Source organism: Hippichthys cyanospilos, chromosome 22, assembly GCF_059441005.1.
Source record: "Hippichthys cyanospilos isolate Australia breed blue-spotted pipefish chromosome 22, RoL_Hcya_1.0, whole genome shotgun sequence".
In the NCBI taxonomy this organism is placed as follows: domain Eukaryota; kingdom Metazoa; phylum Chordata; class Actinopteri; order Syngnathiformes; family Syngnathidae; genus Hippichthys; species Hippichthys cyanospilos.
The window spans coordinates 4,019,704-4,047,325 of NC_142390.1; the positions used below are offsets into that span (position 1 = coordinate 4,019,704).

The 27,622-nt window shown below is 43.4% G+C and overlaps 1 protein-coding gene across 2 annotated transcripts; it reads left to right on the forward strand.

Annotated features, from left to right (window-relative positions):
• Positions 1 to 10: 10 nt before the first annotated feature.
• Positions 11 to 22,852, forward strand: pdzrn4 (PDZ domain containing ring finger 4). 2 transcript variants are annotated; one of them, XM_088406465.1, is made up of 11 exons: positions 11 to 714; positions 3,827 to 3,879; positions 8,069 to 8,487; positions 16,777 to 17,009; positions 17,128 to 17,230; positions 18,679 to 18,777; positions 19,231 to 19,293; positions 19,712 to 19,843; positions 19,920 to 20,024; positions 20,103 to 21,125; positions 21,509 to 22,852. In XM_088406465.1, the coding sequence occupies exons 3-11, from the start codon at positions 8,419 to 8,421 to the stop codon at positions 22,079 to 22,081; spliced, it is 2,400 nt and encodes a 799-aa protein (XP_088262591.1). In that variant the 5' UTR covers positions 11 to 714; positions 3,827 to 3,879; positions 8,069 to 8,418; the 3' UTR covers positions 22,082 to 22,852. The 2 variants fall into 2 exon arrangements, with proteins under 2 accessions (XP_088262591.1, XP_088262592.1); XM_088406466.1 differs by having other exon boundaries at positions 19,730 to 19,843.
• The last annotated feature ends 4,770 nt before the right edge of the window (positions 22,853 to 27,622 follow it).

Genomic DNA, 27,622 nt, shown 5'->3' on the forward strand with positions numbered 1-27,622 from the left:
TCTTGAAGCTTTCTCCTCTGCTAATTTTAGGGCTAATTGTTAATTGTCTGTTACGTCAGTAAATCATCAACAGTTTGTGGAAAATGTCAAGATAAATATCACTTTTACGCCTTTTGTGCAAATGGGGTCAAAGTGACCACTTAACATTTTATAGCCTAACTTGACACAAATGCATTTTTAATGGCCCTTTCCAGCTCAAAGCATCAAATAATGCTGCATAGGTGAAAAATGCTAATGTGTGGAAAAGACCAACTTTGCACTTTTTTTAATGTCCTCTCACTGTTGTAAAAAGAAGAAAAAGCTATAACCTGGAAGCTTTCTGTCCTTTGTTTGCTTTTGCTCACTTTTTAATTGAGTTTAGAGATTATTTCATTTGTACACCGTCACCTGTCTCTTGACACGGCGTCTGTTAGAAAATAAGTCACTGGGGTTGAAATAGCTGGACTCTTAAAAAAAAAAAAAAACGTTTCTGTACATCTTTGGTATTGAATGTGTTGATACCTTTTTGTTGTATTTTCTTTGAAATTTTGCTTCTTAACGTTGAAACCTGAGTTTCCTGTGTTGTGATTTCGATTTATTTTCTTGTACATCCTGTTTGCCCATTCTCGTCAGCCTTGCAACGGCCAATCAGCTCTCTCCTGGTGTGCCTCATTGTCAGGTCAGCATGTTGATATGCAGTCTCCATTTCTTCGCCGGCATGCCGTGTTTGTTGTGGTAAGTCACCCTCACTATAAATAGCCCCTATTTATTGATTTATGAAAGCTTCGGTAGTACCTCTCAATGAATCATCGTTAAGGGAAGACAAGCTAAACAAATGAAGGTTAATGCGCGGCGTCTACAGAACCTGCGTGCGTTTGTTGACCACTTCAGACAGAGGGCACGTCACTCGGGTAAATGTTAGGATGAGTTCAAAGGTCAGAGGATCTGGCCTAATGTGGCATGACAGCGATACATCACCAGAAGCCAGGAAACTCCTGGCAGAGCTAATATTTTCCTACGTGGGAATCGTCAAAGATGGTGAATCCAAACAAGGATCATGTGCTATTTGCTAATTACTCGCTTGATGATTAAAACCGTGCAATGAAAGACTTAGTCATTTATGATAGTGAAAGGCTTTTGTAGCCTGCCGTCATCAATTTATAAATTCGAGCTATTCATTCTATATCATTAAAAAATATGCGGGTTCCAATAAAGCCAGTTTAAGAACTCCATTACTGCCAACAGCATGGAAAGCTCTTCATATGCCCAATCTGGCTTTAATATAAAATGCATAAACTGAAGCTCGGATAAGCGCGTTATGACGGAATATACTTTGTCTCTCATTTTCTAAGACAGCGGTTCTTTAACAATTTATTATTATTAATCATTATTTATTTTTTTAATGATGTGGCAGGAAAAGTGCACTTTTGTTTTCAAATTAAGAGCAAATTAATTGGAACATGAGGCACCTTAATGTCTGTTTTATATGGATCTGCACTGTCACTCTAAAACAGGGTTACGTTTGGATCGATGGTGCTCTCGATATGTGTATGTGCCGTTTCGAGGTTCTACATCAGTGGTTTGCCACAAAAGGTTCTAAAGTTGACCAAAAGCGCCAGTCCTGGAGCAGATGAGCGGAATGTTTTGATAATCCATCTCATAAACGCCCAAAAAATGCAGGGTATCAAGAAAACAAGTGCTTTAATTTCAATAGGAAATGAACAAAAGCATTACAACAGCGTTGTTCAAGTTCCACATATTTGAAATGACCTGAAAGGTGAAAGATTGGGACTCTGGCCCTCCAGGACCCGTTTTACAGTAGAGTCACATTCGGAATGTCTGTGGCTGTTAGCTTAGAGCGAGGCGCTCGGCATTTCACGCCGCTAGATACATTAACGAAAATATATGCAACCGTATAAATGTCCTCCAGCGATTTTTATTTGTCCTGTGAAAGCTGTAATTTCAACTCGTAAATCCCGCGCATAAAATCCGGATAAATAATACAGCACATGGGTTATTTTTCTATTTAATTCAACTTCTTCGACACTGCAAATTATAACGTAAGAAATGAGCTTAGTCGAGGCTGGATATTTGTTTTGAATGTCATTGGAGGGCACAGGTGTACCTAATGAAATGTCCGGTGTATTATACGCCGGTCGAGGTGACCTCATGCTTCATTTGACCCGGTGACACCAGTTTTATGACCTGTGACACTTATTGAAAGGCGGCAAAGGCTTCTAACCAAGAAACATAAATTCATATTAGGTACGAGCGCAAGGGTATAATTATACCGGGCCCTTATTTATTACCGAAGGAACGATGCGCATTAGCTCCGGATGTTCATACATGAGCTACATTGTACTGTTTATATTTTTGTCACTTCTCATGAATGCTGAGATTGTACACGCGAGTAAGGGTGTCGCAAGGTCACCGAGGCTGATTGTACCACCTAGTGGACTGGCATGTTTACAGCAGAGCAGAAGATTACATCGCGTCACTATAAATCAAAATCGCCATACGCCCCCCTGGGATATATTATCTCAATTTATACATTCGGTCCAGCACCGGTAAATTTTTTTTAACATAGCGCTCAGGCAGATCATCTGTGCTGTACCTGGATGAATGACGTGTTGCCTTTTCTTTCAAAAAAAAAAATAATTGTAAGAGCAGAAGCGTACCTAATGAAGTGTCTTCTGCCTGTGTGATGCTTCACACATCATCAGAGCATGTCTCGGGCGTTGGGGTGCTATTTCACTGACAGATCTCCTCTTAGAGACCCTCTGTCATCAGCTCCATCATATTGGAGGGTTGCCATGACGACATATGTCCCCCCTCCAAAAAAAAAAATCCTCCCGCTAAGAGTGATTTGATTAAAAGCAACAGCACAGAGGATGTGGGTGACAAGTCCTTACCTTCCTGTGCCTGTGTCTCCGTAACAAGAATCCAAGCGCTGTAAAAATGTTTTGTTTCAATCTAAATAAGCAAAATATATTTGATCGTAAACAAGTACTAGAAATAGCGTGTTTGACCTCTGTGTGCATCTCTTTTATCCACGACTTGACAATCCTCATTAGCAGGCAAAAAGATCCATGCCATGTGATCCTTTTGACCTGCCGGGTCATCGTGCACCAAATCATCTTTGTGGAGGTCAGCGCAAGCGATATAACATTACTCTTGCAGCCAGCGAGTTTCAAATGGGGATAAAAGTACCCCTAAAGAAGGCAATCAGGGCATATGTGAGATTTTTTTCACACTGGCAAATCTAATGCTTTTTAATAGTGACAGCACATGCAGCACAGAACATGCAAATCCCACACAGGAAGACCGGAGCCTGGTGGATTTGAACTCGGGTCCCTGAACCGTGAGGCCGATAGGGTTCACCGCTTCTCCACCGAGGCGCCGGTCTAAACGAATGCAAGTTTTTTCTCAAGACGCGTTTATTTTTGCTTTTTCAGCATCTACATGTTGAATTGACTCACTTTTACACATTCAGCTATTTTTTACACTCTCACTTTTTTGCATTGGCATCAGGGGAATAGTAAATGTTTTTATTAACCACTTTGCCTGCAGATTGGAACCAGCGGGAGGTCTTAAGCTCCGCCCACCCAATGAACTCGTCGATCGTGTGTATGTAGAGGGTGGAAAAGGGAAAAGCTATTTCATTAGCATCAAGCCGGCTAGGAGGCATTTAGTGAAAAACTGTTAAAAGCGAAAAACAAATGATTACTTCAGTGGAAGTGTTGCACAAAACATTATTGAGTGCAGGTTGCAAAGTGCTCGCAATCAATGTTTCCTCACTTCTATTCACACAAGACCCTCATCTTGCGTATTCCTCTTTCTTTGACAGACTCACAACACAATGGGCCTGCCCATGAAAAGGAACCCGAGCAGCTGGAACCGGTAAGTGCGACGAAAACGCTCCGAGTTCAGCGGCGTATGACTAATCTCGCGCCTTGTGACCTAAGCGCCCGTTCCGTAGCCGCCTTTATCGCAGGCTGTAGCGTGCCGGATCACGGCCGCGTGAATTCAGGACGGGGAAGAAAATTTGCATGGAAAACGAAGGAAATCCCGCGTGTCAAATTAAATAATCTTTCAGGATCGATCGCTTTGGCCCGGAAGTCTCTCCGGCGTAGTGTCGGCCGCAGTCATAAAGCCGACGAGTCCTTGCGCTCCATCTGCTTCTAAAGTTTGAGGTTAACACTTTGTGTCAAAGTGTGTCCCGGTGTGAGCATCCTCGTGTGTGCGCCTCGCACCCCCGTAATCCAGTTAAGCGCCTGGACAATGGAGGAACAGCTGGCTCGGCCTTCCCGAGCTCATCCGAGGTAGTGGATGATGGCCTCAAATAGATGGAAGCCGACCCCCACCCTAGCCCCCCAATGATTTTCCAACGGACTCCTTTACATGCGCCGTAACCCTGACCGTATCTGGACACTCCCAGGGAGAAGCTCAATTTGCTTGAGGCGGACATTAAACTCAATTTAACTCAATCGCTGCTGGGCCCTGTTAAAGCTTGAGCTTTGTTTTTTTTAAATAAAAACAGTTATTACGCCAAAAAACAAATGCATTACCGTGCATATTATGAATTATTGACCCCCTTTTAGAGTCTTTTGGGGGAGACGGTCTTCAAAACGAAATCGGTTGTTCTGACAAAAACAGCATAAAAGTTGTACAAAGCTTGCAAGCTGGATTGTTGGATCTAGTAGTAGTGAAAAGATTTGATGTTAAAAGCACAAAAATATTATTTCATTAATTTTTTAAAGCAGTGGTTCTCAAAGTGGCGCCCCAGGGCTTCGTGGCCTGACTGTTCGAGGACCGTGAAATAATTTGGGTTCTTCATAAAAATATATATATCTTTTCGTTTTATTTATCTTATTGGTCGAAAACCATGGTCCTCAAACGGGAGTACGACTGCAATACCCCTGGGGGTACTTGCTGCCACGGTCTCAGATAGCACATAGTCCAGGTGGCAGTGCGGCGCTTCCTACTGCTGTATTTGCATCATGAAGCGGAACCGAGGCAGCCCCAAAAGGGTGTCAGGTGACGCCGCATTGCTTTCTCAAACGTGGACACTTTCCGCAGCCTTGTTCAGCCAATCGAGCAAAGCGACAGTGATTGGAGTGGTAGATAAAGCCCACTTTGTCTTGAAAAATACGGGCGCCGGTTTCTTTGCGGTCATCAATGCTTTTGCACAACTGGCACATTTTAGAACAAAAAAAAAAAGTGGCGATGTTTTAAGCTGAATGCAAGCTTGCTTTGTCTTGCCTTTCTTTTGTTTCTTTAATTTGATAATTAAACGTCTTTTTAGAATCATTTTGTCCTGGAGGAGAATGCATCTCGGCGTTAGTTCGTAATTAATAGTTCAAATGTAATTACGAAGGCGGGAAATACAATGGCAAAAGATACTTTGCGGTAATTCCCCGCCGCCTTTTGCTTTGTGTGGTGAGTCCGTTCTAATTGTGTTTTTAGCCAGATGAATGGCTCACAGTGGTAAATAATGGATGGTTTACGGATAGCGAGAGCCGTGAGCGAGGCACCCTCGGGCTCCTCTCACGCTATCGGCTGCAAGATACGCGGCTGTCGCATCTGATGTGAAGGTTGCTTTGCTGAAGACTTAATTGAATTACGCCAACGTTTTGTTTTATTAACCAAGCGTTTTAAAGCGACGGTTCTTAAAAGAGCGCGAATACCCCTGGGAGCGCGTGGGATTTCAACCGCTTGTCTGCATGTATCAGAAAATCTAATTGAATGTGTTTTAATGCGACGGACGGCAACGATAATTCGGAGCAAATCGACTCATTCAATGCCGTAGACATTTTTACTTTTTGTCTGAAACGAAAACACAACCAAATTATTCTGTTCACTTCCCCAAGCAGACTACATTTCACAACCGAGTAAATAATAAAGTAGGCAATAAAACAAAGTTAAAAAAAAACAGTAAGAGCAATAAAGGCAATAATAACCAACTAGTAATATGACGAAAAATACGCCTGAAAAAATATTTCACAGGATTTACATCATTGAAAAAAGCTGCCAACCACTGCTTTCCATAGCAACTTGAAAAATCCTCAAGGAGACAGTAACATTTGTCCATTTGACTCCATTTTAACCATAGCCCAGAAAAAAAAAATCTCTCAAGAAGTATAAAAAGCCATTTTCCATCAATTACATTGCATGTCATAGAAATTGAGTGATGAAAGTTCCCTTTGAAGTCGAGCGAGCTGTTTTTCGCCGGTGAGGGAGACAGTTTGAACTTTTGGATGATTCCAACGTAAGACCTTCAACACTTTTGTCGTTTAAAGTTATACAAGAGTCTGGGGCGGACGCGTGCGTCTGTGTGATAGCGGCGTAATATAAAGGCGATGATAAAACTGAAGGAGACGTGATAGAAAGGGGGCAATATGAACAATAAAAATGGATGGTGGAGGTCATAAATGAGCACCATGATATCACCTTCTGATGAAATGCCACAGCTCAGCAATTTTATGAGTTCTCCAGTGAAAATTAGCCGGATTTTCGCAAGTTGTCGATCAGGTTCGGGATTGAAATGAATTGGAGGCAAGGGGAGAGGAATCCATTAGTTGGTGATGTCCCTTTTTGGACGTCGGGAGGCAACGGTGGCGACCTCATCCGAAAGCCGGCGGCGAGGTTGGGTTAAGTGTTATCTCGGGGTTGTATCTGGCTGCGCTCGGACGCCCTTGACTGCCCCACTATGGTCCTTGTACCTGCTTGGCTGGTGATAAGCAAGATGACGCATCTGCGCTCTCCGCCTCGTCTTCTTGACCGTGACAGCTATTGGTCATCCGTGCACTTTGGCTGACGGGGAGTTCCCTAATTCTATTTCGCGGTAAACATAAATCAACGTGACCCGCGGTGGCCCTGTTAGCTCCATAAAGAGCAGGGGCCGGAGCTTTCATTTTCCCCTTTTGTTACTATCGTCAATCGTTATCTTTTTCACAATTTTCCAAAGAAACTTTGCGGAAGAAGAGACAGATCTCCGCTCTGTTATTGCAATTGGAAATAAAAAAACAAACAAACAAAAATAGCCGGTGCGTTTGAAGCATTGACGACAATTATACACTATATCAAGGCCCGCTAGCCCGATGACCAGTTTTGGCGTCAACCAGTGATTTAGTTATCGTCAAAAGTTGTAAGAAAAGTCATGATTGCAGGCAGAGAAGCGAAAGTGATCACCAAATGCCTACAATACAAAGTAATCAGTGTCATAGGGTACATATGTAGCGCATATGATCAATATGTTTCTGCAGTACTATATGGTTAATTGATAGTGCAGTCTACTTTGTTGACAGTTGGCCCAGCACTGGCTTGTTGTGGATGGAAAACTTGCGAAATGCCACTCAAATCTGTAGATATGTGTTTCATGAACCGCTAGGATGTCTTTTCATCTTATTGCTCCCATTTCTATAGCCGCTGCCATTTTTTTCAAAACCGCAGTGACGCATTGCCCCAACTTGAATGAAAGGGTTAAAGCACTGATAGTTTCGCTATCCTTCAGGATATTAATATTTTCGCTCTCCTCCCGATTGATAATTGCTTCAAATCCGGCGGACCGGATTAAGAAGTTTGCCGTCGTTTGCCTATAGCTGCAATAACCTAACGAGGTCTCTACTGGGGAAGTGATAAAGGGAATGACCTATAGATATCAAGGAATCCGCAGAACTTCATTTATATTTAATGCAGATCCATAAAAACAAAGCACACATTGCACGAACTGCGTGAATATTGTGTGTGGGGCCAGCTGAGCTGCGAGCTAATTTGAAGCCAATCAATAGTCGTCTGAGTTTCTTCCTGTATGTCAACCCGGTCCGGCGCCCTTGTCAAAGTGTCGAGGCGGCATCACTTTGGTGACTGTAAATCTATGTCGGGCCTGGAGTGCAGGAGGGCATCTGATTAAATGGGGGAATGAGATTGATTTCCACGCCAAATCCCCTCGCGCGGTGTGCGCACCAGATCCTAACGCGATTAAACACTTGTTAGGCTTAACAAAGAGATTGTCTTTGCAAACACACCTGCACACCAATGCAAGGATGCTCACACTCCTCCCTCCGCTTCTCTCCCGGCCAATGAGCAGGAGGACCACCCGCAGCATGCCTGCCACGGGAGGAGGTGTGTCCGCCGGAGCCAAAAGTGCGCCCGCATGCGAGAGGGGAGCTCACACACCGGAAGAGGCGGCCGAGGAACGGGGGGGAAAAATAGCCAGGTGCCGTGAGCATCGTTCTTGCGAGGGAGACGAGCGAAGGGCGCAGAAGTGAAAGGTGTGTGTGCGTGCGTGCGTGCGTGCGTGTGCGTGCAGCGCGGGGATCCTCCGAGGGATGCGAGCGGGGAGCCGAGGAGCAGGAGCGCGTTTCCGCCCCGCGGGGGAGCTCAAGCGCGCCAGCGTCTCACTCCGGCGGACGGCGCGCCGTCTCCCTGGCAACCGGCATGGGTTGCAATTTGTGCACCTTGCAGAAGCGGGAGGAGCACTACAAGCTGCTCTACGATATTGCGCAGGTGAGACAATCGTCTCCGTGACGGGGATGGAAAAACCAAACGGAGAAAGAGCAGGGAAATAAGGGGCGACTCAAGCCAAACTTCTAAAGTTAAGACGCTTATTGACTTTGTGCTTACTTTAGGCAGGAATCTGTCGCATTCAAAGAAAGGGGTTCCCTAACTTGTTCTATCCTGGGACTTGTCGCCCATCAAATATAGCATAGTTTTGTTTTGTTTTTTAGCAACAAATCGAATCCACTTTAAAATAAACTACTTCTTCAACATAATATCCTCCAGAGACTTAGCCTATTTATTTGTGTCCACTGTTGTCTCAGGAAGGCAACCAAACAAGCAAACACACTGTGGTATCGGTATTTAGTATCTTTGACCTCAAGAGTTGAGGTCTCGGGATGGCGGATGTTATGGTGCACCGCAATCATTTTTGTTCGGAGCCAAACGTTGCCTTGCACTTTGTAAGCGATCGAAAATAATTTATTGCAAACTCTGGTGCTGAAATTTCAAAAGAACCTCTAGGGCACATATCGATCCACTATTCGGAATCAGAGACAATTTTCCTTTCTTTTCATCAAATACATTGTCAGCACGGGCAGAAAATTCCCTTTCGCGGAGCTTGCATGTGTTGATTAGAAAGGAAGAGGCTGTAAAGTGTGAATCTCACAGTTTTTTTTTTTTTTTTTCTTCCAACATTCCCGGCCATATGGAAAGGTGCGGAGAGTGCTTTGTTGGCACGTACAGTAGAAGCGGGCCGTTCATTCATCATTTAGCGCGGTGCTCTGTGAGCGAGCGGCGGCACAATTGGAGACGACGTAATGAGGAGTATTTCACGGGAAGCGTGCTTGTGTCAAACCAAGCTCAAAATTAGAATGAGGAGGCAACGAGCGCTTATTGGTGCGTTGCATATTAAGTCTTGGGAGTGTTATAGTAAATAATGAGCTGCTTTGGTACAATGCAAGAAATATTGCTGACGGTTGGGGACATGTTATATCAAAAACGAGGCAGCTTTTATTCTTAAGAAATACATTCTTATTGTAGTGTATATGCTACTGTAACCTCATGCACAATTTGAACATTAGTCTTTAACTCGTTCAATCCCAGACGAATTTTTACATTTCCTTAAAAGTTCAGACTTACTTTAGCGCTTAATTACCTAAAACGTGATTTTTTTTTTTTAAGTAATCTAATGATCAATTAATTTAGGTAATTAAGTGTTAAAGTCATCTATTGTCAAATCAGTTATCGATTACTTCAGGTAGTTAAATACTAAAGTAATGCAATAACTTGGGTATTTCAGAATTAAAGTAATCCGATACTTACTATGCTATGCTACAGTAATTGATGACTTTAGTACTTTAATACTGAGAGTAATTGCTTTCTTTATTGTTTGAGTCCTTAAAGTCAATTTCTCTGGTACTTTTTACCTAAAAAAATCAACCCCAGTATTTAAGTGCCTAAAATAATGTATTAATTATAATAATGCATTTTATTTGGATAGCGCTTTTCTTAGACACTCAAAGACGCTTTACAGTAGTATTATTTAGGTATTTTATCAATTACACAATTGTTAATTCACCAGCAATCGCCATCTAGACAAACAATTGAAAAAGTTTGAAAAAAAAAAAAAAAACAAGTACCTGGGACTCAAGGGAGAAAATAGTCTTTGGGATTAAATGTGAAATCCAACCAAAACAGCTATGCTGCCCCCTACCGGTTCGGAGTATGGCATGACACGTTCAAGATTTTTTTTTTTTCCATCACTGTCCTGGTTTTACGGAAAAATATGGTAGCTGCAGGCAGAGTGTATCTGCACTGTGACAGTGTGCAAAAGATATGAGACGAGTTCATTCTTCGTGAGCAGGAAGTGTGTCACAGCGTGACTTTGTCCTCAAACCGTAAGATGACGAGGGAGCGAGAGGTTTCTCGGCAATCCCCTCGCCGCGTTTCCCTTTCATCATTCCATATTTCTCATGTCTCCTCCTCCTCCAGCACAACTCGCTCCCTCTTGTCCTCCCACTGAGCATTTTTTATTTCGGTACAGTTTGTGTTTCCACGGAGACCGCATGCTTGAAAAAAAAAAAAGATGAACGCTTATGGATGAGGAGGATTTGAGTAGGGGGAAAATATGTTCAGATTTTCATATGCGAGTTGATCACGTCCTTGTTTTATTGATTATAAATGGTATGTCGATGAATATTTTTACATACATGTACTGTGTACATTTATTTAAATGAACATTTTCTTTTCCCTAAGCATTATACAATTATTTATGTAAAATCTATGACGTATATATGAATACTGTATTTATATGTTCACACAAAAAATATGTATATATGTGAATATTAGTTTACTCCATATATCACAAACATTCGACATCGTGATAATGACGCTTCAGTAAAGCATATCACAACGATGTTAATAACCTTTCATAAGGCTTTATCCGACTTTGCTAATACACAAAAAAATAAGTTATACCATTCCCATTCATGCTCATGACATCATTGGAAAGGCCAGGATGTCCTCTACTGAGGACACGAGTACTTAGTCAGAAAGCCCCAATAAGTCAAAAGCGAGAACTAACGTAGACACGAACGAATCGTCTGGCCGAGTGCGTCTGTGTGGTTTTTGTATCCGTCAGGGGACAGATGCTTAGCCACATGTCCAGCCTGTTAGACAGCAGCTCCGTAGGGGGGTTCAGACACAGACCGGGTCCAGTCCGCTCGCAGCCGGCCCATCCATATGGCCGTAACATCAAGCGGAACATGTCGCGCGTCCCCATCTCACAGTCGTCTTTCTTCAAATCTCGACTAAGGCGACCTTTTCAATTTGAGGGTTGGTTGTATTTTCTTGTCGGAGCGTAACAAGTGGCGCTGCCAGCAAGTGGAGCGATTCACCTACGAGCGTAATTATACTTGACAAGTCGCTCGCTTTCCACTCTCGGCTGTGAGATTGCATGTCAGAAAAGAAAAATCTATTGCGGTGTTTTGTATTTTTTCGGTGTCATACACTTTCATTTCATACACTTGTTTGCTCGGGGTCAAAAAGGCAAAAGCAAGCACCCAACGGTGACTGTGTTGCGTCTGATAAGCCCCAAATGAAAGCCTGTATAGGGATGGACACAATCCATGAACACATTTGGCTCCTCCCCTCCAGGCAGAGCCAAAAGATGCACACGCATTTAAGAGGTAGATATACGTACGCATATTTACACACACACACCATAAAGATCCCAAATACGCAGCTGTGTTTATTGCGCATTCTCTGCCTTATTTTTTACGACTGTGTAAAAATGTCACCGCTGGTTTTTATGCGCGATGAGAGGACTTATCAGTTGTTATCAGCTTTGGCCAATTAGCCTGGCCAAGATGATAGGATAGGAGGCCAGGGAGGGATTGGGAAAAGAAAAAAAAGCAAGGAAAGCTTCCATTCTTCTCAAAAAGCATTCTCGTGTCGCTTATCAATCGCCAGGCACTGTTTCAACTTTGTTCCATCCCACTGGTTGGGTCTTTCACTCTGGAGCACTTATTAATACAGTCTGGTGTAACTCCGCCCCCTCAAAGGAGCTTTTCTTTTTCAAAGCCAGAAGCCTTAAAGATAGCGACGTAAAAAGGAAAAGACAAGAGACCGATCTAATCAGGTTGTGTTGTGTGAGGTGATATGACGGGAAGCCATCCGCGATAACGCAATAACACACCTCCTGGTCATTTTGTTGCCAGGTTCCAAGCAGCTTCAAAGCATCGAATTGTTGTTTACAAGAAATTTGCAGCTCTGATGTATATTATATCTATAATGTATGTGTTTGAAACAAAAATCCTGCACCACAATATCAAAAATTCCAAAGCAGAACGCTTGTGCTGCTTGTGTGTCTTTTCATATCACATCAAGTTCATTTTGGAAATCCGCAGTGAGGATGCAGGTGGTCCAAGGGAGGATGAGGTTACAGCAGCCTGCCGGCCGGTGTTGAATTCTCACTTAACTAAGCTGACTTTGGAAGTCAATTAGGCCCACTCGGAGGCTGCCGTCGAGTTCAGTTACGGATTGAATGGCACAAAACCATCTGCATAGTCGGGGGGTATGATTACATGCTGCATGGGGTGTCACAAAAACACGCTTGTGCCCTCGGGCCGGAGCCTTCGATTGTTCGAACGGTGCGGAAGGGCGCAAATGTTCTGTTGGTGTTTGTCTTCCTTTCTGGATCCGTCACATGCGGCAACATGATTTTCAACTATATTATCCTTTAATTCACCTCCGTTGTCAAAAGTTATGAACGGTTACCTCGTTATGGTATGTGCAGTCAGATGCATAAAACGGCTGTTTAAAATGCATTTTTTTTCTTGTTCGGGCAGCATTTTCCCATCTCGTGAAAAGGCTGCACTTTTTTTAGATTTTCATCTTCACCAAAGGGCAAACTTCACGCGATGAATAATGCTAATGAGCTGCATGTTGCAGTTAGCGTGAGCATGCATCACTTTGAAATTCATTGAAAAAGTTTGATAGCAGCAGAAAAATGTTAAGTTCACACTCCGGGCTTTTTTGAAGAAGGAAAAATCCTTAATTTTATGCAAAGAGCCACCGCATTAATTTTTGATTTTTTGGGGGCTCACCAGGAAAATGATTCACTTTCCAAGTATTTTATGCAAATGCTCTTTTTTCCGCCTTCAGCCTAAATCTGACATAAATAAATTAATTAGAAGACAATCAAATCCCCTTGTTTTGAGGGACTGTTTTGGTTATAAATGAAAATGTAAATTGTAAGAATGTCTTTTGAGAGCTATTTTCTGTGAACATTAGCAGAGTGAGGAGTGGCCTTAAAAGGCTGCTCCATTACCACCAAAATGCAACTATACTCGGCCATCTGGGCTAGCGATTGGGATTTGACCCCTGACCCTTAGCGGCCCGAATCACCCTCAGTGTGGGGTGAGGGCGGGAGAGACTCTCTATTGTCCAATATTTTTTCTTTCCCTCCCTTTTTGTTTTTAAAGAAGCATCCAGGCGATTAAATGGCAGCGTGTGCAGAAATCCACAAAAAGCGTCAAGCCACCTCCCGCAATCCCTTGTGGCAAAATGCGGGCTAATTACGGCGGTGGCAAGGCAGTGTGCAAACCTGGATACTGGCTGATGGCGATTGTCTTGGCAGGAAATCGAGGCTAATGAACGTCTTGTGGATGCACCGTGTCAAGCCGTGCCCACAGTGCGGCTCGGCCGTCTAGTTCAACTCCAGACGCCTGGCCGGCTGCCACAACACATACGAAGGTTTAGTCATTTTATTTGGCGTTTTTATTCATCACCGTGAGCTCTTTGGATTTGATTGCAGCGCTAATATAAATACGTGAGCGGTCCAAGTTGAGGGTGCGTTGATAATGAAGAAAGCCGAAATACAAAAGAAGATTGTTTTGCATAAGGAAGTGAACAGGAAATGAAAAGTGCCAACGCGCACACACACACACACAACAGAAATGTGTGTTCTTTGTTGAATTGCAATGCAATGCAAGGGGAAAAAAAGTCCAGTTTAAAGGGAATAAAGGCGCAGATTGCCGAGGAACGAGTTATTGACTACCATGTTGACACTTATTTTTGTGGCTTCATCTATTTTTTATTCATTGTTTATTCTTTCTGCACAGTATATTGGAAAGCACTTTTCATTGCGGATCGCCCGACATCAATTCGTGTTGAACTCAACAGTTACACAAAATACTTTCTCGCCAATTAAAGCGCACTCATTGAACCCAAAAGCTATGTGCGTAAACTCTAAACTTCCTTTTCACTTTTAGAGCTAATCAGCTACAAATCATTATTAAGAGTGTAGAAAAATGATCACTCAATTCGGAAATCAATGATGTAAAAGATACGACCGTATCGAATTATTCCACTTTCAAATATAACGTGATACATATCAAACTGACTTTGTAGATATATCGTCGAAGGAATTGGAACTTTTACACAACTGGTAAATTCATAAAGCACATGCAACAATAGCAAAAAAGTTCTTGCATTATGTTTGTTGGCAAACTGTGAGATTTCCAAGTCAGTTGTTTTGAAGGATAATGGCAAAGGCTTGAACCCTGCACAATGAGTTGAAGGACAATTTTAGCCCGCCTGTAAATGTTAGGAATGAAACCAAAAGGATGTTTCTTTGAAATTCTTCTTCAGAGGGGCAGGCTTAAGTTTACGCCGCTCTGCTTAATCCGCGCCTCATGCTGGTTTGCCGTCTTGATGCAGAGCTAATTGGTTGTTTTGGTGCACAACCCCGCGTCTGCAAATTGCTGAAGGACACTCATTGCCACTTGAGCGGACTTTTTGCATGCGTGATGTTATCTCGTCCGCGAGCGGCCATATTTCCCGCCTGCACACCATTTGCATTTTTGCTTAAGTGTGTCCCATTTAATGTTTTGTCACTTTAATTGGTGCGTTGCTAAAATGAAAAATGGAAGGAAGGAATAGGAGTAAGGATTTACAATAGCAGTCGCAGCTAAGCATATTTTCTCCCTATTTAGGGATACTGAAAGTGTCATCAATGGCGTGTAGGTGCCGCCAAGTGAAGGGTCAACGCGATTCACTGAAGCCTGTCGCTCAAAGTCCCCCTTTCACTTTTCTTATTGAAATGAGACATTTATGACGGCTGCTCAAACGAGATTGTGAGCGCGAGCCGCCACCTGCGCTTCCTTCCCTTGTCGCAATCCGCATATTTGCCCCAATGGAATAACAATGGCACTTGGAGCGAAGTTCACAGGAATCTCAATGTGGAAGAAGGCCACTGGGCGATTGGATGTCAGTGACATCAGCATTATCGGTGCCCTTAATGCAGAAAGCATATTGTGGCGCTGTGTTAAGTCTGTCAAGAGATCATGTCGTGGATGAAGAATGCCTTTTTTTTTTTCCTCCCCACAGCGACACCCGATCTGATATATTATACAACGAGACGCAGGGCTTTCCATCATTCTCTTATCTCCACGTGGCTAACACAAAAAAAACACCATCTTTTATCTACAGTTCCATTTGAATTAAAAAAAAAAGTGGAGAAAGATAAAAAAAAAAAAGAATGGTGCATTGGGGATGACTGTTGAGCATATTGGAGGCCTGGGGCTGACCTTCACCGTGATACTTTTAACCCCAATTTCAAGACGTCGCGCCATTTGTGCTCCAGCGTGAAAGCACTCGTGGCTGCCAATGTTTAATTAGACCACAAATGATTGGAGAAAGAGCCTGTGGCCAAGAATGTCGTTTGCTATTTAGAAAACAAACACAGAATGCAAAGTTTTTAGAGGGGGAGTCGACCAGATTTATTTTATTTTTTTTACAATAATATAATTAACAACAACACACAGCATTCTGATGAATATTGTTCTTGTGGAAAAGGAAGCAAGCAGCAAAGTCCACTTGCTTTCAGTTCATCTCAGGACGGCCATTTTGCCACTTGTTGTCAACTAAAGATGACATCACGGTTGCTAACATTCACTGGCTGCCCAATAAGAACGGATGACATCTATAGCTGTCAACGCTTAACTCTTTTCCCATGAATGAATTAAAAATGTCGGAATTGCAATTACGTCATATGTGCGTCAGCCTGCCACACCCCTTTTTGCTTCCTGAAATATAATTCAACTGACTCGGGTGTTTATCTGCTATAATGCTGCACCTTTATGTCGGTTTCCCACCTGTGGTAACGCGTCCTGTCTTCGCATGGCATCTTTAATTAGAACAGATGAGAAATGTCTTTTTGATTAAATTTAATCTCCTCTATTTATTTTATGCCCTCATTTGTGATTTAATTGGGCAATTCCACATATAACTCACATCATCTCATCACTGCAACCAAACCTACCAGCTGGAGTGCATCCATATGGACCTGATCATAGCTGTGATTATTTCGGAAAATGACAACATTGTGACAGACTGGAGTGCGCACTTGTCATTGCGAAACAGTAAGCGGCTTAAATTATGTGTCAGTTCATGGAGTTAATACGTAGGATTTTTATACATTAACATTCAGGTTAGCGGGCAGGTGTCAGTCATTTTGACATTTTAGAAGAGCAACCCCCTCCCTCCCATCTCGTTCCCTTGTGGCGCAGCCTTTTTGTGTCTTACAGGGAAGAATAAAAAAAAATATATCGTGGAAGGCTTCACCAAACATGTTTTATTTTTATTGTTTGTTGAATGGGCTCACTGTGCTTAATTAGCAGATAAACTGAGTGAAAATGTATTTCAGATGGAATTTGAGCATCGAAACACGACAATTATTTGACTACATTGGTCTATATTTAACTTTATGAGCCCAGTGTTATCTTCTTGCTTTAGGTGAACAGGCGTAACTTTTCTAAAGCGGAGCAAGATGAGAGCACAGTGGAGGCCATACGAGGAGACCCCATCGTCGTGCAGGTCATCCGGCCCGTCGGTCCATCCGAGGAGGCGCCCGTGGCTGACGTGTGCACGCAAACCGACATCACCTTCGAACACATCATGGCGCTGGCCAAACTCCGGCCGGTGACGCCGCCCGTGCCTGACGTTTGTCCCTTCCTTTTGTCTGACAGGTATCTCCTACAAACATTTTCTATTGGCTCTTCCATTTGGTTTAGGAGACACTTATGGACGTTTGTGTGTGTGTGTGTGTGTGTGTGTGTGTGTGTGTGTGTGTGTGTGTGTTTTTAGCTGCCATTCCATCCACACAATGGAACACGAGTTCTACGAATGTCCGGAGTACCTGTCTAATACACCAGCTGAAGTAGAACGGACAGAAGAGTATGTTTATGAGGTACAACTGCACTTTTTTCTGTATTTTGTCATTTGAATAAAAATGCACAGGAGGGACGCTACAGCGGAGGGGTTTCGGTCCCCATTTACTGCCAAAAATGAGGGATTACTCCATGACTCGCTATAATGTTTAAATAAAATGAAAAAGTGAAATTTGCCTATCATCAGAGTCCATCTTAGACGAAGGCAATGCGGGCCCAAATATTCCAAGCTCCAGTTCTTCTTTAATGAGCAGTTGAGAACACATAGGACCTGTGGGTGACTGTCTGGGACGCTGACAAGCTACCGTCAGCTCTGACTGGCTTAATGGCCACTTCCTGGTTCAGCAAATGCCATTGTGGGTCATTACTGCTCCCTCGCTGCAGCTGAGGTCTACCTTGGGGCGGATAAGGATGAGACACTTCGTCCAATCACAACATGGTCAGCTTGGTAGCGCATTTGTCCATCTATGTGTATCTAACAGCAACATGGAGGGCTTTCTCACTGGATTAATGAGACAGGATAGTTCCTGGAGTTGCACCTGATTGACAAATCACTGGTAATGCACCAAAGTCGGCTGGCAACATGCTGCCACAATACTTACAAATTTTGTTTGTAAAGGGGAGAAAAGTATGACAACGCAGAAAAAGTAGATTGTGCTAGCTTTGCAGCTAATTAGCTATTTATATATTTATACTATATATAGATAATAGGTTTTTTGTGATGTAAAATTAAAAGATTTGCAATTCTATTTTCCCTTTTGCAGCAAGCTCATGCATGTCATCACACAATGAGGAAACAATGAACATTAAGGAGCAGCAATCATTTCTTTTCAATTAGACGTAATTGAAATGTTAAGTGGCAATCAGGCAGAAACGTGGCGAACAGATGTTGGCGACAACGCCGCCCTCGCTGTGTAACGTTTCTACATCGGTGGCGTCTGCCGCCGTAAATGGAATCTTTGCCGTTTGACGCGAATGCGTCAATGAACATCCTATTGCCACACAATGAAATTGCTGGCAGAGTAAATGAGTTTTAATGTCAGCTCACAAATGAGATCTAATTCATGTCTTATTGAGGCCATTTGACATTTTTTGCACACGCTACTTCAGCTTGATGACATCATGTTAGTGGTGTCGGATACTGCTTCTGAATTTGGCTTTCGTACCTTGAAATGAAGAGGCGGAATGAAGCGTGATATTTGGGAGTGATCGTACATTAACATAAACGACCTCTATAGCGTAACCTTTGAAGGTCAGTTTTGCGTCAGGTTCAATGCTATGGAAATAATTAGTTCCGCTGTCAATCTTGGATTGCTCCTCCACCCATATATGTTATTTATCTGATCGCACTTATTTCAACCTTGCTCCCCATCACACCTTTGTTGGACTTTTGCAGACATCAGCACGGGCTTACTTTGCTAAGTTGACTAAACTGACTAAATTGAAAGTGTGTTTTTTTCTCCAACAGGAAGTGGAGTTATGCAAGCAGAACACTCAAGAAAAGCTAGGCCTGACGTTGTGCTATCGCACCGATGAGGAGGAGGACACGGCTATTTATGTCAGCCAGGTATGTCGTACTGTTCCGACAGTAAGCACAAAAAACGTATTGCATCCCAAAGACATCTTTAAGTTGATTATTATTTTTGAATTAATTATTTTTTTATTAATCAATTAATCGATCAAAATAATAGCTCATTTTGACAGTCAATTGTCTGTTCGTCGTTGAACCTCTAAATCAAAGACTTTGAAAGTCCAAAAAAATGCAACCCATAATGCAAATTGGCCTCATTAATCTTCATGATGAAAATGTCAAAAATTGCTTATTGCAAAAACAATTTCATTAGAAAACGATTTTTTGAGCGCGTTCGCTGCAAAAGACAGATGCCGAAAAATTTTTGAAGTACAAAGTGAGTGTTGACCTTTGTTTAGTTTTTGTTTTGACAAGATAGTCTTTGTTTGAATTATGGCTGGTTTCACTTGGCAGGCTTGACTCAAATTATTTGTGGTGCCTTTTGCGCAGGTGGAGCCAAACAGTTTAGCAGCAAGAGACGGACGCATTAAAAATGGCGATCGTATTTTACAAGTAAGTTCCTCCTCGTGGTGTAAAGTCTAGGTGACCAAATACGAGTGTCCCTACGGTGCACAAACAAACAAAGAGCGGCAAGAAGACAACCATAAAACCTCCACTCACAATTCAGCTCATAATTCTCTCTGCGTTTGCTGTGAAAGATCATTGTCCCCTGTCCTGGCGGCCCCATTATCCTCTTATGGCAGCCCCATTAGTCTCCAGGAGAAAAGATGAACACCTCCTGTCAAAGAAGAGTTAATTGTGTGGCGAGTGAGGACTGAAGAGGTTGAACGGTGCGCTCGCTTGCTCAACCTTTGATGGAACACGCTTAACGATGTAGACGGCGATAGCTGGAGGGTCGTAGGTCGTAGAGATGCGAGGGTTACAAATTGTCTGGGCTTGGTGGACAAGCATGCAAAATATAATTTTGCAGACATGTTTTTGGCCGCAGATAAATGGCCGTACGGTGCAGGATCGAGAGAAGGCGGTTTCCTTGCTGTCGGGAGAAAACGCAAAGAGTATTATCCTGCTGGTGACGAGGCCGGAGACAAGATCAGAGACACCGGTAAGGACCACGGGCCTCATCCGAACAAGATGTGAATGTGCCTTGTTTCTGAGATGATGATTGCTTTTGTTTTTAGCTCGAGGATGATGTGTGGCTTGATGAGCAAGAGGAACTGGTGAATGAACTCAAGAGGGACATGCTGGAGGCGAGCGAGAAGGACCGTAACTTCAGACAAGACAAGGTGAGATAACTTCGGCCACAAGTCAAAACGCTTCCCGACTAATCCGCCGCGCGCTGTTTTCGGATTTATCTTCCGCAGGTTCGAGAGGAAAGGACAACCGACGCCGCTACCTGTTCCTCCAACGGCCAAGACAAAGACAGCGGGTTTGGGTGCAGTATAGACAGTCCTGAGCACCAACCTTTATTGGCCAGACTCTACAGAAGGAGTCCGGCTCAGTGTTTGAGGGAGCAATGGCTGGCCCAGAATCCGCACAATAGGCGAGGTTCCGCGCTATCTCGGGACCCTCAGAAGCAGAGGACAGTAACTGAAGGCAAAGCTTGTGAAGGGGTAATCAGCATTCACAATGGCGGAAGTGGGATGTTGGGACTGGAGAATCACTTCCAACAACTTCTGGAAGTCAAGTGCCAAATCCGGAAGGGTGTGGAATGCGGGGTTTACTCCATTCGACACAGTATCGAGTGCAGCCTCACGGAGCAGGGAGGAGGGGATGGGGATACCGCCTCGGATGCCGAGGAAGGCGAAGGGGTGGAGCAAGAGCTGAGGATGTTAAACCAAGAACTGCGCAACATTGAGCTGGAGTGCCAGAACATCATGCAGGCCCATCAGCTCCGCCAGGCCCGACAGACTGACGCCCCCACGTGCCCGGGGCGAAGGCTGAAGACCGGCGGCAGGCTGGCCAATATTCACGAACACCTTCAAAGCGATAAGACCGGAGAAAAAGACAGCTCCAGTGCCTACAACACAGCCGAGAGCGCACGCTCCACTCCGCTGGGTCGGGAGCGATCACCCGAGCGCTCCCTGCAGAGACGCGTTAGCGTCGCCAACAAGAAGAACCTCCAAATGGCCTCGTCAAAGCCCACCAGCCCCATCGCCGAGTCTCAGGGGTCAACAGAACACTGTGTGCGAGCAGATCCTTGCGCTGTTTTCTCAAGCAGCCCGGACCAGAGTAACCCCTCTCGATCCGAGTCCGACCCGGCGCTGCCTGCCGATGATGAGCGCTGCGAGAAAAAGGGGAAAACCAAAGATCCCGAAAGAAAACCGCCGTTTGCCTCATACCAGACCAGCCCTTACCACGGATCGCTTGGATCTCGACAACTTCAGGTTGGTATGGCGGTGAGGCGTGTCACTTGAGTCATCGGAGCGTAAGTGTTGACCTTGGTGATAACAAAGTTGGGGACCCCTGATTTAGAGGAGGCAAAGACTTTGTGTGTACATAAGGAGAAAAATTGTCGCGGCACTGCTTGCCCAGAAAAAAAAACAAAACGTTGATTTTGATGGTTCAAATGTGCAGAAAATCTCCTGAACCTCTTGAGTATTTTATGAATTAATTGTGAGATATTTCAAAACAACTCTATGAAACATCCCTAGTTGTACGTTACACCAGGGTCTAGAATTAAAAAAAAAAAGTCTGTGCCTCTCTGCATACAGCAGCTTGAAAAATCAAAAAGCATCATTTCTGCAGTGACAAGTGTTTTTTGTTCCAGAACTACATGCAGCTGCTACAGCAGCACTCGTCCTTGGAGTATTCCCAGAGCCAGCTGAGTCTCGTCAGCGTGTGCCGGGATCCGCTGAACCGCAACGCTCGCTCTGGGGAACCGCGTCTGGAGTGGAAGGTTAAAGTGCGGGCGGACGGATCGCGCTACGTGGCCCGGCGGCCGGCTCGCGACCGCATCCTGAGGGAGCGAGCGCTGAGGATTCGAGAGGAGCGCAGCGGCGGCATGACCACGGACGACGACGCCATGAGCGAGATGAAGATGGGGCGCTACTGGAGCAAGGAGGAGCGCAAGCAGCAGCTGGCGCGAGCGAGGGAGCAGAGGAAGAGGAGGGAGTTCATGCAGAAGAGCCGTTTCGAGTGTCTGAAGGAGGGTCTGGCCGGCGGGGCCGAGGGCCACAAGGAGATCAACATCCTGGAGCTCAGTCACAAGAAAATGATGAAGAAGCGCAACAAAAAGATTCTGGACAACTGGATGACCATCCAGGAGCTGATGAGTCACGGGGCTCGAGTCCCGGAGGATTCCAAAGTCCGTAACGCCTTCTTGTCTGTTACAACCGTGTAGGGGCCGTTTACAGTCCCGCAGTTTGCCAAGACTTACTACCGTCCCTCGCTTTTTGGTAATACCGCCTACGTTGTTGTGACTCTTTGAAGCTACTTGCAATTTTTTTGATACGGAGGGGAAATGGGATATTTTTCACAATTTGTAATCTCGCTACTCAACTTTTGTAAAAATTTTTCACACTCAATATCAATGCGGTGTAAATAGTGTGTGGAGGTCTTATAGGATTGTACGTCTCGGTACATTTATTGGCAGAATTCCAACAAAACTTTTTCACTCCCGATCCCGATATTGCAGCGAACCGTCCGATATGATGTCGATTCGATACAAAATCCGCTGGAATTTTTTTTTTTTTTTCCCAAAAGAAATGTTAGATGACTTGGTCAAGTAATACTAGTCAAGCACAGACAAATGGTCAGCAACTGTAGCTGCGAGAATTCAATATTCAAAGTTGAAACCTGCATGCGGCGCTTGAGAGTTAGATTTTTGTATGTCGAGCAATATAATCCGAGACAGTTTTTTTGTATCGGACTGATATCAATATCGGATTGGGTCACGCCAAATTGACAGGTGACTTTAGCGCAAAAACTCAAAAGAATCAAAAGGAATCTTTTCAAGTTGGGAAAAAAAACGATCAAACGCCTTTGGAGTAGACCATTGAAAATGTATTTCAAAATGTTTCTATTATTTATATTTATTGTAAATTATTATTCTTCTGATGATGTGGCTCCCTTAGGGAACATTCAAAGATGTCAATAAATGTCTCATTTGGGTGTTTACCACACAAAAATACGGCTTTGCCTTTCATTGCTAGGGAGTGGAAAATGGATTTAAATGAAGTTTGCAAAACTGGTTTTAGGTCGTTTCAGATCGCTACTTTTGTATCAGAAACGTGGCATCTTCTGGAATGTTTTCACAAATGGCTATTTTACGGGTATTATTTGCGGGGCTAATGGTAGGGTTTCATCATTTGTGCATTTGATCCAAGACATTGAGCTGATTGATGCTGTGCAATCAGCTGCACTGTAAAGCATAAGCAAGCCTTATTTCAGGGTGATTAGAGCACGTGATGACTGCTAATCGAGCACATGGAAGCTGCCTTAATGGCGCCACCTGGGTTATTACCTCCCTGCTTTACTCTCCTGATCTCCATATTACTACTAGCTGGAAATCAAGAGAGTATTCTTCTGTTGTTTCCAGGCCTGTGTCACTGCAGTTTGCAAGATTCATGCATTTACAGTGGCAAGACTGACTGCTTGTATATAAAGCAAGGAGGGGGGGGGTCCATTTAGAGCTGGGAGGCATTCTCGCTAAACTTCCATTTCAAAGGGAGATGCCGGAGTACGCTCATCCCCCGTCAATCTGCCGCGTTCGTCCACAGCCAGCTGAGCTAAAGAATTAATGAGACACATCAGAGCGGCGCCTTTGTGCATCACATTAAATCAAGCCGCCTCCATGTATGTGCATCATCCAAGGACAACGGGACAACCCTTTTGCAATCCAGTTCATTTTTGACTGATTGCTCCCAAAGTGATTAGCACAGGTTTATTCGTATTTTTCGCAGTAGAAATATGTGAAATATGTTCTCATCCATGCGCCTCATTCATATTCCATTAGCAGAAGGGGTACGGCGGTCCCGCGGTTGGAAATGGAAGCATCCCGGCACTCCTTTAAGTCAAGGACGTCTTTGAAGCAGCGAGCAAGCACTCTGGAGCAGGTGAAATTTTGTGTGTTTGTAATGTGGTCAACCTTAAAGTCATACTACATCAAGAGTACTCAAGACCAGGAGATCAGAAGGAAACATCTCCATTTGGGCTTTCACTGGAGGCTTACAGTGGACGCTAGGAGAGTTTTTTTGTTGTTGGCGCGCCACAAATGCAGTTCTTGGTTCTTGGCCCCACCAAGTATGAATGGTACCTCATTTAAAATGAGGTTTCTTGAGATCAAAGTTAGGGTATCAGAGGTGTAAATTTCCGCAGAAATTTTTGCCCGCTTCTTTTTAATGCTATGCTATGAGTAATTAGCAGAAGCCTGCATGCAACTGTATGGCAGAAAGAAGAAGTTGTGGAGCCCTATTCTGCTCGATGCGGAAGAGCATCTAACGTCTCACCAAATAATTCAGACTCTTATTTGGATCTTAATCGGTTCCTACTAAATTGTGTGCCAAGGTGCAGATAGGAAGCTCGTATGTGCCAAGAGGCCGAATCTGCAGTTTGAATTCTTCTGATGTGTTGGTCCACTTGGTGCAAGGCAAAATAAAGACCTCAATTGACTTGACGCTGCAAACGGTACTCAATTTTTAAGAGGTCTTAATTCGAGGGATAGGCTTACAAGTAGATTATTTTCAGGTTACAGATCAGTTTGAATTTCCCTAAAAGTTAACTGATTGGTTTTGGGGATTAAATCCAAACATCACATTTACAGTAATATTAGCAGACTGGATATGTACTCGAGATTTAAAATAGGTCATGAATAAATCATGCACGGATTTCATTATACTGTACTGTATATCCTCTTTGATCTAATTCGACTGAATGTAACCTTAAGGTTGGTTTGGCGCCATTTTGAATCTAAGCCCCTTTGGGTAACATCCTTAATGTTAAATGCAAAAATGCAATGCGCCAACACTGCAGGGCCCTTGAGCCAAGAAAATCAAATTGTGGTTATACTGTACCCACTAGCTTGCTTCAATTATCATATTTTTCTAATTGTAGCCTAGAAGATATTTAATTGGATTTAGTCAACATTTTGAAGTCATTACATAAACTGTGGTTCCGTTGTATTAGCATTGATAGTTTTTTTCTTTCAATCTTTATTTGCCATCTTGCATGACAGCATCTCAATCATGATTAACATCTCTGCCTGTAAAGTGGGGCTTAACTTGATTTATTATGTAGCCATGTATATAAATAACAATCGAACCCAACGCAAAATGACATATTTTGAAAAGCACCGCCCCCCCGTTCCAACATCTTTATTTATGCATCTTGCCGCTGCCAAAAGAACATAGCGTGATTTATTGGAGAAGGTGAAAACAGTGACATTAAACACGACAAATGCTGCGCAGCGCCATGTGACTGACTGCTCAACACACAGGATTGCTCTAAAGGGGGGAGCTTTTAATGGACTTGGCTGAATTATTGTCCGACTGGCATTAGTATTTACATATTTTGAAGATCTTAATAAGAATTATAATATTCATAACGGCTCATGAATGTAATCAACTTTTCCTGCAAATACTCCATTGCTGCAAATATAAGTTCATGTACATTCATTTGAATTAAACATACTAACAATTGTAACCTGTTTTTGACTTCATAGATGTGCTCCATTAGTCATTGTTTTCTGAATTTCCAAAGCTTAATTACATTGTAATGACAGAAAAAGCGTTTAACCTTCTATGAGACCAATACATTAGCCGCTCCCATTGTTGAGCGTAAGCACCAGGGAATAGATTCACGCAGCAATTACAGGCGGCTAGTGTCGCCGTTTTCCTCACAGAAGTTAGCAGAAGAAAACATGCTGCAGAACTGTCAGGCTAATTGGGGGGCGGAATGTGTTAATGCTGCAATTTGAGGCTAATGTTACTCTTAAAAACTTCCAAAGGGTTCTCTTATGACGTAGTAACAACACATTCTGTCATTCCTTTTCATGCAGGGTGGACACAAACGCCATTTGAGTGTATATTGCTAGATTAGCATGGATGAATGTTTCCTGTTTGTGAAGAACAATTGATGCATCTCAAGAAGCTGTAAAAAAAAAAAGAGAGAGGCGCAGTGACCCCGACCAAAGGGCAAAGCAGAATAGGGTCGCTCTTGATGTTCCTGAGGAAGAAGATAGCAGCATGGACTCATAAACTGCATTCCCCCACTATCATAAACAAACCCCTCAGGGCAGCAATGGTTTTTGTACTGAGGGCCAACCCAAATGAATAAATGAGGAGTGGAAAGGATCTGTAACCAGACCGGGAGAGCTGGGAAGGTCAGGTTCCTATTCGCTCTCCTCGTGAGAAAAACACCTAGTTGTCTTCCTTCCTGGTTCTTCTTTATTAAATGTTCTCTTTAAATCCAATCTCTAACCCAACTTACTTGGGCAAAATCATGAACCCAACCTTTGATAAAAGTAAACAAATTCGCTAACTAGGGAGTGGGTTAGGAATACAGTCCTGCATGTGTGAATTTACCTGTAAAACCCATGTTGTTTCGGATTTTCATGGAATTGGTAACTCATTCAATGCCATTGACCACTGTAGACGTCAAAGGTCCATTCTCACTGGGCTCCACTGACTTCCATAAACACCCAATATTCTTTTTAATTGAACCTGCAGTGAATAGGTTCATGTACTACAATTAGTTTTACATTTTTGGACGTATGTCTTCAAGTTTTTTTCAAACGCATTCCATAAGCTCCATGCAAAACATCTGTCCGCCCCCTCCCAAGATGCTCGGCTACAAGGACAAATCAATTAAGAGTGAACGACAGGCAGATGGCCGCGAAGGACGTGGGCGTCTGCGCTTCAGGTGAAGAAGAGGCGTCACACGATGGCGAACAACTGTCAAGTATCATGCTCATCTGATTCCCCCATGTCTCTCTCTCGCGCCCTTGCTAATATGATACCACAAGGAGGGATGCGAGCAGCTTAGTGCGGGGAGATTCGCGTGAATATTTCATGTCGACACTATCAAACCGAATGGCAGATTAGCATCCTTCACAATTACCCCAGGTGATGCTACGCCGAAAGAAGCCTGCTGCATTCCAGAGAATCCGCTGAGAGGAAAACGTGAGGTTCAACTTGTAACAACTGCACTTTTTCCACAGAGGAGTAATCATGTGAATCTCTGCCTTGGGGGTTTTGTGGGGGGGCCCATGCATCAAAGTGCCTCATTTGCCCATTTCCCCCTTCTACTTGGAGATAACAAGCTAACTAAATTACACTAGTGGCTTATCTGCAGGTAACCAGGACAACCGGTGCGGTTTGTTAATAGCACAGACAAAGAGGGGGAAGCCTGCGACAAAGGCGACTCCATGTCTGGAGAGGATGTGGAGAGAAACAAGACATTTAAAAGACCGTTGTCTCAAATTTGTCCATTATTAAGAAAAAGGCATGAACGTCCAGGATACTGAAATGCAACTGTGTGGCGACTCCGCCATTCAGTATCCAAGAAATAATGATTTATACAAAATGGAAACAAACATTCTTCATTTTTGAACTCTGACTAGTTTAAAAGAAAAAAAAAACATAGTCGTATACTTGCAAAACCAAAACTGTTCAAGGGACAGTGTGTAAGATTTTTTTTTTTTTTTTTACCGTTTTTCACTAAAAAGGAATAAATGATTGTAAATATCAAAAACTTGTAAATAGGTCTGTTCTTAATGACCACCAGTATGTTTTAAATATAATCATAGGTTTACTTATCATTAAATTATATTACATTGGGTTGGCACTTCTCTGGAGACGGCCATGTTTTTTTGCCGAGCGACCGTTGGTTGTAATACCGCAATTGACCACAGGGTGACAGACATCGCTCATCAGAACCTCCAACA